Source organism: Nycticebus coucang, chromosome 17 (genome assembly GCF_027406575.1).
Source record: "Nycticebus coucang isolate mNycCou1 chromosome 17, mNycCou1.pri, whole genome shotgun sequence".
NCBI classification, from domain to species: Eukaryota; Metazoa; Chordata; class Mammalia; order Primates; family Lorisidae; genus Nycticebus; species Nycticebus coucang.
The window spans coordinates 18458662-18472743 of NC_069796.1; the positions used below are offsets into that span (position 1 = coordinate 18458662).

General features: G+C 38.5%; 1 protein-coding gene across 2 annotated transcripts in view; it reads left to right on the top strand.

The window, feature by feature from the left end:
- HSD17B4 (hydroxysteroid 17-beta dehydrogenase 4) overlaps window positions 1-14082 on the top strand; it is an 86324-nt gene that overhangs the window by 17030 nt on the left and 55212 nt on the right. For both annotated transcript variants that reach the window (XM_053567505.1, XM_053567504.1), the window contains exons 3-5: window positions 6425-6532; window positions 11671-11730; window positions 13634-13655. In XM_053567505.1, the coding sequence (XP_053423480.1) occupies window positions 6425-6532; window positions 11671-11730; window positions 13634-13655 (190 nt within the window). The remainder of the gene's footprint in view (window positions 1-6424; window positions 6533-11670; window positions 11731-13633; window positions 13656-14082) is intronic.

The following is a 14082-nucleotide window of genomic DNA, read 5'->3' on the forward strand; positions in this document are numbered from 1 at the left end:
AATTTCCTCTTAAAAAGTTAAGTGAAAACAGGCTCAATGCCTGTAGCTCAGCAGGTAGGGCACCAGCCACGTACACCAGAGCTGACGGGTTGGAATCCAGCCTGGGTCTGCCAAACAACAATGACAACTGCAACCAAAAAATGGGTCAGGCGGGCGGCGCCTGTGGCTCAGTGAGTAGGGCGCCAGACCCATATGCCGGAGGTGGCGGGTTCAAACCCAGCCCCAGCCAAAAAAAAAAAAAAAAAAAGCCACAAAAAAAAAAGCCACAAAAAAAAAAAAATGGGTCAGGCTTTGTGGTGGATGCCTGTGGTCACAGCTACTTGGGCGGCTGAGGCAAGAGAATCCCTTAAACCCAAGAGTTTGAGGTTGCTGTGAGCTGTGACACGACAGCACTCTACCCAGGGCGACATAGTGAGAGTATGTCTCAAAAAAAAAAAAAAATAGCTGGGTGTTGTGGCAGGCACCTGTAATCTCAGCTACTCGGGAGGCTGAGGCAAGAAAATCGCTTAAGCCCAAGAGCTGGAGGTTTTTGTGAGCTGTGATGCTATGGCACTCTACTGAGGGCAACAAAGTGAGACTTTGTCTCAAAAAAAAAAAAAAAAAAAGTTAAGTGAAAACATGTTTGTCCTAGCTGATTTTAAGTGAGGCTAGACTTTGGTTTTTTTTTTTTTTTTGAGACATAGCCGCAAGCTGTCGCCCTGGGTAGAGTGTTGTGGCATCACAGCTCACAGCAACCTCCAACTCCTGGGCTTAAGCGATTCTCTTGCCTCAGCCTCCCAAGTAGCTGAGACTACAGGTGCCCGCCACAATGCCCAGCTATTTTTTGGTTGTAGTTGTCATTGTTTAGCAGGCCCAGGCTGGATTCAAACCCTCCAGCTCTGGTGTATGTGGCTGGCATCTTAGCTGCTTGAGCTGCAGGCGCTGAGCCATAGACTTTGTTTTTTTCTTTTCTCTGTGTCATCCCATTACCTATTTAACTATCAGATCTCCCTCCCAACACTCACCTCAATTAAAAATAAGCCAATTTTGGGCGGCGCCTGTGGCTCAGCGGGTGGGGCGCCGGCCCCATATGCTGAGGGTGGTGGGTTCGAACCCGGCCCCGGCCAAACTGCAACAAAAAAGTGGCTGGGCGTTGTGGCGGGCGCCTGTAGTCCCAGCTGCTTGGGAAGCTGACGCAAGAGAATCGCCTAGGCCCAGGAGTTGGAGGTTGCTGTGAGCTGTGTGAGGCCACGGCACTCTACCAAGGGCCATAAAGTGAGACTCTGTCTCTACAAAAAAAAAAAAAAAAAAAAGCCAGTTTTTTTTTTTTTGAGACAGAGTCATTTTGTCATCCTCAGTAGAGTGCTGTGGTGTCATAGCTTACAGCAACCTCCAACTCTTGGGCTCAAGCAGTCCTCTGGCCTCAGCCTTCCAAGTAGCTGGACTGTAGGCGCCTGCCACAATGCGTGGCTATTTTTAGAGACACAGGTCTTGCTCTGGCTTAGGCTGGTCTTGAACCTGTGAGCTCAGGCAATCCACCTGCCTCTGCTAGAATGCTAGGATTACTGCATGAGCCACCGTGTCTGGCCTAATAGAGCCATTCTTTAGAAGAAAAGAAATCTTGTTTTAAAAAAATTATGTTGATTTTCAGTATTAAAGTTTAGCATGTACTACAGTATCATTGATTAATTAGAAAATTTTTTATTGTAATCCTTGGTGTATATGCAATATCCCTATAAGAAAGATTATTTCATGGCACAAATTCTTTGTCTCAAGTATTTTTCTTTTCTTCTTCTTAAGTGTCTGAAAGTATGGTTTTTATTCTCAGTATGCATAATGCAAATTTTGTGATGATGCCACTATGCAAATTATGCCAATATCTTATGTGTATACTTAAAATTTGCAAAGACAGTAGATCTGAAGTATTCTCATCGTACATAAAAAAATACGTAACATAATGGATATGTTAATTGGCTCAATTGCGGTAATCAATTCACAATTATCACATTGTATACCCTAAATATATATAATTTTTATTTGTCAAGGATACCTCAAAAAAGATGGAAACAATTTCAAATAAAACCAGTAAGGGACTTCTTTTTTATATTTTTTTTTTTGTGGAGACAGAGTCTCACTTTATGGACCTCGGTAGAGGGCCGTGGCCTCACACAGCTCACAGCAACCTCCAACTCCTGGGCTTAAGCGATTCTCTTGCCTCAGCCTCCCAAGTAGCTGGGACTACAGGCGCCCTCCACAACACCCGGCTATTTTTTGGTTTTGCAGTATGGCCGGGGCCGGGTTTGAACCCGCCACCCTCGGTATATGGGGCGGGCGCCTTACCGACTGAGCCACAGGCGCCACCCCAGTAAGGGACTTCTATACTCAGGTCTACCAAAATAGCATAAAGGTTAACCAATAAAAATTGGACCACTGTTTAGCATAAAAATATTTCAGAAAACTTAATCACTTCACTAAGGATAATCCTGCATAATCAACCAAGTATCTGAACATACGTTAATAAATAACCATATTAAGTTTCCTTCATTAATTTCTTTAATATAATTTACAAAATGGTTATGAGTTAAATTTAAAAAATCAGATACAAACTACCACATTAGTTTTATAATTTTATGCTGATTTGCGTATGGATACCTTATTACTAAGCAATAAAATACAAACAGTTTTATGGTAAGATTATGGATTCTAGAGTACTAGAAATTTCCATATTTCCTATCAGGAATTAATTTAGGTATTATCACTAAATTTAAAAATACAGGAAAATACTGTTTTTAAACTTTTTAAATCATAGGTTTATTTAAAAATTTATATAAGTTCATAAAATCTATAAGATTGAGACTGTCTGATAATGACTTTTTATACTTTTCCAGTTCTGCCAACATTCCCATAATGCATCCATGATAACAGTGCTATCAGTGGGCTGAGGGCAGGCTGAGGAGGCACTTTCTAAGACAATTAAAGTCACTGAGAGGGGTCCACACTCAATGTGAGTTGAATTACAATGAGACATTAGTCATGGATGGATTTGTCAATCAAAGACATTGTTCTTCACATTTAAATTATCCCATTTCTATCTCTAGGTCCTAAATAACCCCTCCTTCTACATATTCATGCATTTTGCTCTCTTTCTTTCTTTTTCTTTTATCCCACATAAGTATCTCTTAGTACATCAGAGATACATATAAACATTTACTGAAGAGACTTCAGTAAATTAGCTTGATTTGTGGAGAACAAAAATAAAAACGATAGTCAATCAGTGATCAATGATGAAAGTGCACTACATTTAAGATTAAGCGCTCTAAAAATATAAGTGGTTAATCGTTGGATGCCCAAAAGCACTCTTTGTTTCTTTTCCAAGATGATGCTGACTCTTCATACATTTCCTTTTTCCATATGGGCACCTTGGCTTTTAAATGATCAATGGGATAATTCACAGCTGCAGGGGATGCAGCCCTGTGGGCTGAGGACACACCAGTGATGATGCTTGCTTCTGACACTGGGACCAGGCTAGATGGCTCAAAAGCACTATCCTCCACTGATGGTGGGGATAATGGCAATTTCATCTCCTGGTTGAAGCAAGAGGAGCTGGTCTCCAAGCTCAACATATTCTTGACGCGCAGCAAATATCACCTGATTTCTAACATCAGCCAATCTGGCTGCTGGGCACCATTCCGCCTGGAGCCCCTGGGTAGAATCACCACCACAGAGGCTGAAGTTCCAGGTTCAAGTATTTTTCTTCAATTGTTTTTCCATTTCATCTAGCATTGATCTATAATAGCTTTTCATTAGTATTTGCATGTTACTTTATAAATTTTTCTTTATATTATTGTGTAAATTAACGTTGCTGTTTGTCCATATCGGTTAGTTACGTTGGCCTCTGATACATGTAGATGTTTATATGCCAATATCTGTGTACCTGTGCTCATCATATAGGTAACTTTCAATAAATTATAAAATTTCTAAGGACAAACACCATTCTTATACATTTGTGTGTCCTTCTGCAGATTTTCTTGCAAACAGTAAATGTTCAATTCATATTTGTGTTATGTAATTGGATAGTGGTAGGTATGATCAGTTGGTAAACATATAAAGATGGAATCATGGTATAAATTAATAACTAGACACACATTAGTTTTGTATATAATTTTTGACCTCTTGTAATAAATGGTTTTTACATCATTCATAGACCACAACACAGTATGTTTTCTGAAAATTTACAAATGTGCTTTTGTGTTTAATATTTTAAGATCAGAGTCTAACTTTATCGCCCATGTTAGAGTGCTGTGGGTGGCATCACAGCTCACAGCAACCTCCAACTACTGGGCTTAGGCGATTCTCTTGCCTCAGCCTCCCAAGTAGCTGGGACCACAAGTGCCCACCACAATGCCCAGCTATTTTTTTTTGTTGCCGTTTGGCTGGGGCTGGGTTCCAACCTGCCACCTTCTCTATTTGGGGCTGGGGCCCTACCCACTGAACCACAGGCACTGCCCCAATCCTTGTTCTTTATCAGCAGTGCTGTAAAGGCTTTCTTGACATGGAGAAGATAATTGTGTGTTTAATCTTTTCATTTTTTAATTTTATTGTGGTAAGAACACATAATATGAGATTTACCCTCTTATCAAAAATTTTAAGTGTATAATGCAGATTATAAATTCTATATTGTCTGGCAAATCTTTGTTTTTTTTAGAGACAGAGTCTCACTTTATCACCCTTGGTAGAGTGCTATGGCATCACAGCTCACAGCAACCTCCAACTCCTGGGCTTTGACCATTCTCTTGCTTCAGCCTCTCAAGTAGCTGGGACTACAGGCGCCCACCACAAAGCCTGGCTGTTTTTTGTTGCAGTTTGGCTGGGGCTGGGTTTGAACTCGCCACCCTTGGTATTTGGGGCCAGCACTCTACCCACTGAGCCACAGGCGCCACCCTGTCTAGTAAATCTTTAGAACTTATGGGCACCACCTGTGGCTCAGTGGGTAGGGCCCCAGCCCCATATACTGAGGGTGGCCGGTTCAAACCCAGCCCCAGCCAAACTGCAACAAAAAAATAGCCAGGCGCTGCGGTGGGCGCCTGTAGTCCAGCTATTCGGGAAGCTGAGGCAAGAGAATCGCTTAAACCCAGGAGTTGGAGGTTGCTGTGAGCTGTGTGATATCATGGCACTCTATGGAGGGAGATAAATGTGAGACTGTCTCTACAAAAAAACAAACAAACAAACTTATTTATCTTGCATAATTGAAACTTTGTACCCATTGTTCGGCAACTCCCTATTTCAAACCTTTCCCTAGTCCCTGGCAACCACCGTTCTATTTTTCTGATACTGTGTGTTTGGCTATTTTGGATAACTCATGTAAGTGGAATCATGTGGTATTTGTCCTTCTGTGACTATCAATATAATATTTTCTATGGTTCATCCATGTTAACACATATTTTAGGATTACCTTTTCTTTTCTTTTTCTTTTCTTTTTTTTTTTTTTTTTTTAGCAGTTTTTGGCCGGGGCTGGGTTTGAACCCACTACCTCTGGCATATGGGGCTGGTGTCCTATTCCTTTGAGCCACAGGCACCGCCCTCAGTATTACCTCTTTAAATTCTGAATGCTATTCTGCTGCACATATATACCACATTTTCTTTATTATTATTTTTATTAAATCATAACTTTGTACATTGATGCATTTATGAAGTTCAGGGTACTGGCTTCAATATACAATGTGAAATGCTTACATTGAACACATCCATCACAATTATACTCATTACTTAATGGTTTTGAAATGTACCATTGCATCATGCACATTAGAGGAGGTTCCCCCAAATACCCTCCCTCCTCCCATATTCCCCCTCCTCACCCCTCTCACCTCTTCCCTTCTACTTTCTGGTCTATAGTTATGTTTATTCACTACTCCATTGGTGGGCATTTGGCTGTTGTGAACAATGCTACAATGAATCTTGGACTAATAGCTCTTTTATTTTTGAGAGATGTTTAGTTCTTTTTTCTTCTGATTTCAGTTTTTTTGAATAAAGACCCAGAAATAAGATTGTTGGATCATATAGTAGTTTTGTTTTTAGTTTTTTGAGAAACTTCCAAACTGGTTTCCTATGTATTTAATCTTAAGGTGATTTTTTACATTTTTTCCTTAGTTTTTTGCTAAATAGCAGGTTGGATCATGTTTTTTTTCTTTTTTTCCAAGAGAGGAAAAATATGGCAAAGTTAAAAAATTTTATGACATAAACTCATGTTTAAGTATTTTTGCTGTTTATGTCTATAATTCAAAAACAGAGGTGTGTTTTGAAAATACATAGAATGTGTTTAGTCAGATGGAGGTGAGGGGGAAGGAATTGAGCTGACTGAAGAAATACATGGTAATTTTAGTTTCATTTTCAACTTTAATTTGAAGGTCTAGAAATTAATTATTGTTTGCTTGTTTTTTCATTGCAGTGAATGATTTAGGAGGTGACTTCAAGGGAGTTGGTAAAGGCACCTTTGCTGCTGATAAGGTTGTTGAAGAAATAAGAAGGAAAGGTGGAAAAGCAGTGGCCAACTATGGTATGGTATTTGGTAGAACTCTACTATTTTATTTTCTTTCAATTGATACTGTTGGTCACATTAATAATATTTGAGCAAATAATGCAGCATTCCAGTGTAATCATGAAATTAGATTTTATCTAAGTTTGCCAGTACTCTTTGATTACATACTTTATATAATATGTGATAATTTTTAAGTTTCTTTTTCTTTTCTTTTTTTTTTTTGAGATAGGGTACTGATCTGTTTCCTAGGCTAGCGTGCAGTGGTGTTACTGCAGTCTCACACTCCTGGGCTCAGGTAATCCTCCTGTCTCTGCCTCCTGAATAGTTGTGAGTACAGGTGTGTGCCACCACGCCTGGCTGGTTTTTTTCTCTTGTTTTGTAGACATGAGGACCTTGAGTAGGCTGATCTTGAACTCTTGGCCTCAAGCAATCTTCCTGCCTTGGCCTCCCAAGGTGCTAGGATTATAGGTGTGAGCCACTGCGCCCAACCTAAACTTTTGATGTGGTTTATTTCATGTGATTCCTAACCTTTGTTCTGTTATTTAATATTTTTATTTATCAGAACATGAAAATTAGCAAATTATTATAGGTAAGGAATATGTTCTTATGAGACTGTTTTAGTTAAATGGTCTTACATATTTCTATAGAACGATATTAAATTCTTTTTTAATTGTTTTTTTTCCGTGTCACCCAGGCTGGAGCTCAGTGGTATTACCATAGTTCATTACAAACTCATGGGCTCAAATAACGCCCCCACCTCAGTTTCTAGAGTAGCTGGAACTACAGGCACATGTCATGTCTAGCTAATTTTTCTCTTTTTCTATGGAGACATGAGTCTTATTCCAGGCTGGTCTCAAAGTCCTGGGCTCAAGTGAACCTCCTACCTTGGCCTCCCAGGGTGCTAGGATTACAGATGTGAGCCACCAGGCCTAGCTAAAATTGTTTTCAATATAGTATAATAACTAAAATGCCCCCTTTCTGTACACCTCCTCCATATTCTATTCTGCACAGGTAGTTGCTACTATGTATAACTTTTGTATTTTGGTAACAACTTAAGAATGGAAATTAGGCATTAAATAAAGCCATGAGAAAAAGCAATAAATACAACCTTACATTCGATGTATTGATCTTAATAGTATTTGTAAGAATCCTTGTTGAATGGATTTACTTTAAAAAACTAGTGCTAACTTCAGGTTAGATTCTGTTTCTGGGCCAGGGATAAAATTAGTTTGACTTCGTTTTGAAATTTTAGGGGAAAAGAAATAGGGTATGGTTTGAGTGTTCGAAGGAATAATTAGATATTTATTTATTAATTTATTTGTTAGGATATAAAAGTCTAAGTTTATTTAATATTAGAGAAGGGAAGGAGAGTGGGAGAAGGATATGAGAACAAGAGAGCGAGCCAATTAGGTATTTTAGTATGTTTTCCCCATATTGGAGATCTGGCAGAAATGTTTTTAACTTTTTAACTTTGGGGTTTTAAAAACCTATTTTGTAAAGGTAAAAATTCCAGACTCCTTTCCTTAATTTTGATATGCAACCTGTATCAATCAGGTTTTAGTAAGGAAAACCGAAACCCTGCCAGGTTTTCCAAGTGTGAAAGGTTTTATTTATTTATTTATTTATTTATTATTTTAGGTGAGTAAATCAACTTTAATATATGTATACAATGGAGCCACTCAGCAATAAAGAAAGATGTGGTGATATAGAATAGGGTGTCTCAAAAGTCGCCCCTGAAGTCGCCATACATAGGGCAAAGGAAAATTGTGGCTAAATGTACCTTTATTTAAAAAATATTCTTTTTTTTTTTTTTTTTTTTTTTTTTTTTTTGTAGAGACAGAGTCTCACTTTATGGCCCTCGGTAGAGTGTCGTGGCCTCACAGAGCTCACAGCAACCTCCAACTCCTGGGCTTAAGCGATTCTCTTGCCTCAGCCTCCCGAGTAGCTGGGACTACAGGCGCCCGCCACAACGCCCGGCTATTTTTTGGTTGCAGTTTGGCCGGGGCTGGGTTTGAACCCGCCACCCTCGGCATATGGGGCCGGTGCCTTACTGACTGAGCCACAGGTGCCGCCCTAAAAAATATTCTTTAAAAATTTTTCAAAGTATCCTCTACATGTTGGCCACCTCTTGGTAAAATTTTATAATAAATATTTTGTAAATAAATGTACATTTAGCTACAATTTCCCATATATATAGATAATTGCATGAATCTTAAAAAAATATTATCTTGATCAAAAGACACCAGACACAAAAGAATACAAAATATATGATTCCATCTATAAGTTTTAAAGCAGGTAAACTAAGCTATAGTGTTAGAAACCAGATCAGAGAAGAAATCAGAGAATAGAAGATATTTACCAAAAGGGGCACAAGGACTTTCTTGGGTGATAAAAATATTCTTGATTGCGATGGTGGCTACACAGAGCTAATACAATGTCAAAACTCATCACTGCACATTTAGAACCTGTTTTATCATGTTTACTTCAATTTAAAAAATATATGGGGGAAAAAGGGTAAGAACTATCTAAAAAATAATGATACTGCTGTCTTAGGACAACTTTTCATTGTAGATTTTGTTTCCTTAAATGTTCTTAGTTTACTCAATTTCTATTTCTTCTAGAGCAAATTATAGTGGTATATGTTTTTTCTAATAAAATAGACATTCCATCCATGTTTTCATATTTACTGGAACACAGTTGTTCATAGTACTCTGTTACTATTTTTAAAATACATATTTTTAAGTCCGTCCCTTATATTATTTCTCTATATCTTTTGCCTTTTGTTCTTGGCTAAAATAATACCTAATATTTATTTATTACTTTCTGTTTTTCAAATAGTCTTCTACGTTCTTTTTTTTTTTTTTTATTAAATCATAGCTGTGTACATTGATATGATCATGGGGCATCCTTCACTAGCTTCACAGACCGTTTACCAAGTTTCACATATACCCTTGTAAGATGCACCGCTGGTGTAATCCCACCAATCCCCTTCCCTCTACCCACCTACCCCCTCCCTCCCCTCCCTTTCCCCCTTCCCCTATTCTTAGGTTGTAACTGGGTTATAGCTTTCATGTGAAAACCCTAAATTAGTTTCATAGTAGGGCTGAGTACATTGGGTACTTTTTCTTCCATTCTTGAGATACTTTACTAAGAAGAATATGTTCCAGCTCCATCCATGTAAACATGAAGGAGGTAAAGTCTCCATCTTTCTTTAAGGTTGCATAATATTCCATGGTGTACATGTACCACAATTTATTAATCCATTCGTGGATTGATGGGCACTTGGGTTTCTTCCATGACTTAGCAATTATGAATTGAGCTGCAATAAACATTCTGGTACAAATATCTTTGTTATGATGTGCTTTTTGGTCTTCTGGGTATATGCCCAGTAGAGGGATTACAGGATTGAATGGCAGATCTATTTTTAGATCTCTAAGTGTTCTCCATATCTCTTGTGAAAGGTTTTAGTGTAGGGAACCAGAGGCTCACACAACCAATGGAAGGACTGGGCAAGGAGGGTCATGGAAACCGTGATAATCATCTCCACCTGCAGCAGGTGGTTCTCAAGAGTTTACCCGGATGGGCTGCTAATCGTACTTTGGTAGTCTGCTCACAAGATTGCCTGCATCTGTGGCCTTTTCCTTTCTACTCTCTAAGTTAGTGGTTCTCAACCTTCCTAATGCCGTGGACCTTTAATACAATTCCTGTGGGTCAGCAGTCATATCTAACTGCTGCTCTAAGTGATAATCTCTTATTGCCAGATCTAACTGAGGACTCTTTGTCCCATGGAAGGGACTGACTGTATTTCCTGGCTCCCCCTGTAATTGAAGCAGTAATGATGCCGAGTTGACAGCAGACCATTTGACACATAACTGTGGGGATGTGAGCCCTTCTTCAAGCTGATTAGTAGAAAATAACAAAACCATAAGATTTTGTTGAGCTTTTCTTCTTTTTTAAAAATTTCCACTCATTCATTCATTCATTGTTTTTGTGGAGACAGAGTTTCATTCTGTTGCCCCAGGCTAGAGTGCTATGAAGTCAGCCTAGCTCACCGCAACCTCAAACTCTTGGGTTTAAGTGATCCTCCTGCCTCTGCCTCCTGTAGCTGGGACTACAGGTGCCAGCTACGATGCCCAGATAATTTTTTATTTTTTTAGAGACCTTGTTTTGCTTTTACTCAGGCTGATTTTGAACTCCTGAGCTCAAAGGATCCTCCTGTATAGGCCTCCTGGAGTGCTAGGATTATAGGCGTGAGCTATCATGCTGGTTTAGCTTTTCTTACTGCAGTTACTATTGCAAAAGTAGCAGATTTGTTTTCCACATGTAACTTACGTAGCGCTGAACATGCTTTGTCAGATTAAGGGTGCACTTTGCTTTCTCCTAAATTCTCATTTGTATCTGTAAGGGGAAGTGCCTATGTAGCTATTTAAAATTAAATATAAATTAAGTAAAGTAAAATACTCAATTTGTCTTACTAGCTACATTTTGAGCATTTAATAGCTACATATGGTTAGTGGCCACCATATTGGACATTTCTCTCTTTACAGAAAGTTGTGTTGGACCCGGCTGTTTTAGACAGAGTTTGCCAAACGGTTCTTAGTCATCTGCTCGTCCCCTCCCTTTTTATTGAAGGTTAAAGAATTGTCTAAGGGTTAAATTCTTTTTGTAATATCAGACCATCTATATTTTGATTTGTTATGTGCCTGTAATATACACGTGTTTTTTGTGAAAATGAGTTCTGTTGGGTGAATAGTATATCATATCTGTCCTGTGCTCTGATCTACAGAATTTTTTTTTTCTTTTTTTTTTTTTTTTGAGACAGAGTCTCACTTTGTCACCCTTGGTAGAGGGCCGTGGTGTCATAGCTCACAGCAACCTCAAATTCTTGGGCTCAAGTGATTTTCTTGCCTCAGCTTCCTGAGTAGCTGGGGTTACAGGTGCCCGCCACAACATCTGGCTATGTCTTTTTAGAGATGAGATCTTGCTCTTGCTCAGGCTGATCTCCAACTCCTGAGCTCAGGCAATCCGCCCACCTCGGCCTCTCAGAGTACTGGGATTACAGGAGTGAGCCACTGCACCCGGCCTGAACCACAGCATTTAGAAGTCATTTGTGAGAGAGATTTCTGAAATTTGTTACTAATTTTCCTTTCCCTCAGATTCAGTGGAAGTAGGAGAGAAGATTGTGAAGACGGCTCTGGATGCTTTTGGAAGAATAGGTGATGTTTCTTGGTGTTAATGGCCTATGTAGAGTATCTTCTACCTTTCTTAAAAAATGTAAAATTTACTTTTCTTTATTAGGCAAATCTTTCTTCATAATCAGGTTTTTAGATTTGTGTTATAAATTAATTATTTATCTTTATTTCATAAATAGCTTGAGGTGACAACTTTATGGATGTACGCGTTGAGTTTTTGATTGTTTTCTGCACCTTAAGTATTTCAAAAAACTTGTATTTGTTCAGTGCCCTTTTATCATAATTTAAATAAATCTAAAGTATATTTCTAAAATAAAACATAAATCAGTTTTTTTTTTTTTTTTTGAGACAGAGTCTCAAGCTGTTTCCTGGGTTGAGTGCTGTGGCATCATAGCTCACAGTAACCTCCAGCTTTTGGGTGCAAGTGATCCTCTTGCTTCAGTTTTTTTCTGTTTTAGTAGAAATGGGGAATCTTGGTTTTGCCCAGGCTGGTCTTGAACTCCTGAGCGCAAGTAATCTACCCAACTTGGCTTCCCAGAGTGCTAGTTACAGGCATGAGCCACTGCGCCTAGCCATAAATCAGTATTTTTGCAATAAAGGACCCAGTGGATTCTTTTGGATAATTATAATGATTTGGATGAAAATGTTCCAATTTCTTGCAAATTAATTATGATGAAGTGTATATAGTAAAAATCTTTATTTTTAAAAAACAATTTCAGATATATTGTTAAATCCATAGTTCTCTGGATAATCTTCCCAGTTAGTCACACACAGTTTTTTTTTTGTGTTTTTTTTTTTGGCTGGGGCTGGGTTTGAACCCGCCACCTCTGGCATATGGGACCGGCGCCCTACTCCTTGAGCCACAGGCGCCACCCGTCACACACACTTAATAAAAGATTATTGAATTACTAGAGGGAAACATCACAGCAGATAAGCTTATCATGTTTATAGTCTGAAAAACATTATTTATCGTACATTGAAGGTGCTCTCCCCTTTTTCTATTTGGTTTAGCGCATTTATTTTTCTAATTATAGGCTATTTCTAATTATAGGCTATAGGCTATTTTCTATTTTCTAGGCTGAACTTGTAAGAACCATGTTTGTATATCATTTAACAGAGGGATAGAAACCACAAAGTTTTGAAATCATAGGCTGAAAATAGTCACAAGATGGTACTTGGACCTTAAAAAATAATTATTTTCTTTGCATAGTGAGAATATAATTATGCGTCAAGGTAGAACATGAGTTTCTCAGTCTAAATTGGGTGGTAAGGAAGACTCTTTTAAACTTTTTTTTTTTTTTAATTGAGACAGAGTCTCACTTGGTTGCCCTTGGTAGAATGCTGTAGTGTCAGAGCTCACAGCAAACTCAAACTCTTGGGCTCAAGTGATTCGCTTGCCTCAGCTTCCTGAGTAGCTGGGACTACAGGTGCCCGCCACAAGCCTGGCTATTTTTAGAGGCGGAGTCTTGCTTTGCCTCAGGCTGGTCTCCAACCTGTGAGCTCAGGCAATCCACCTGCCTCAGCCTCCCAGAGTACTAGGATTCTGAACCACCATACCTGGTTCAGAATCTTTTAAACTTTTAAATCCCTAAGTGAATTTTAAAGTTAGAGAAGGGTTGCTTATGGTTCTGAATCCTCAGAACCTACGAGTTATACAACAGATAATTCTGTAAGTAAGCTGGTAGAATTTTAGTAGAAAATAGACATGAGAAAAGTTAGATATGTAAGTTTGAGAGGAAGGTACTGATATATTTGTCTTCTGTGAATCTTTTTTTGCTGAAACTATAAACTTCTGTTTTGATAGCACTCTTCATTATATTTACTTTTACATGGAAAAAAATTACTTTTGAAAGAAATGTGAATTATAAGCAAATGTAAATTAATATACTTGCTTTTATATTTGTGACTGGATCTTTTTATATTATAGATATTGTGGTCAACAATGCTGGGTGAGTATTTCTTTTTAATTTTTAATAGTGTCATGAGCAGTGCAAGGTCAGATATGACCAGGTCTGTGTATGTTCATGTCTTTTTGTAAGGTCACTTTTATTTAGGCATATTTAATTATAAAAGCCATGAGCTATATGGTGTTCCCAAAGAGGCAATTTTTTTTGTTTTACCCAATTACTTGGCAATCAGTTGTAGGTACACAGGTCAACCCTACATGGTGGTATACTTAATCAATATGCAGATGTTACAGATTAAAATGTTTATATCAAGTAGAGTAACAGTTAACATTGTGAGAAAGGGGGATAGGAGACAGGGTTAGCGAACCAGTCCAAGGAGAGCGATGTGGGCAAGGAAAGTGTTCTGGGCTAATCTGGATGTTCATGAATGTCTTGAAAGGCGGAATCCTTTAATATTTTTCTTTTTTTT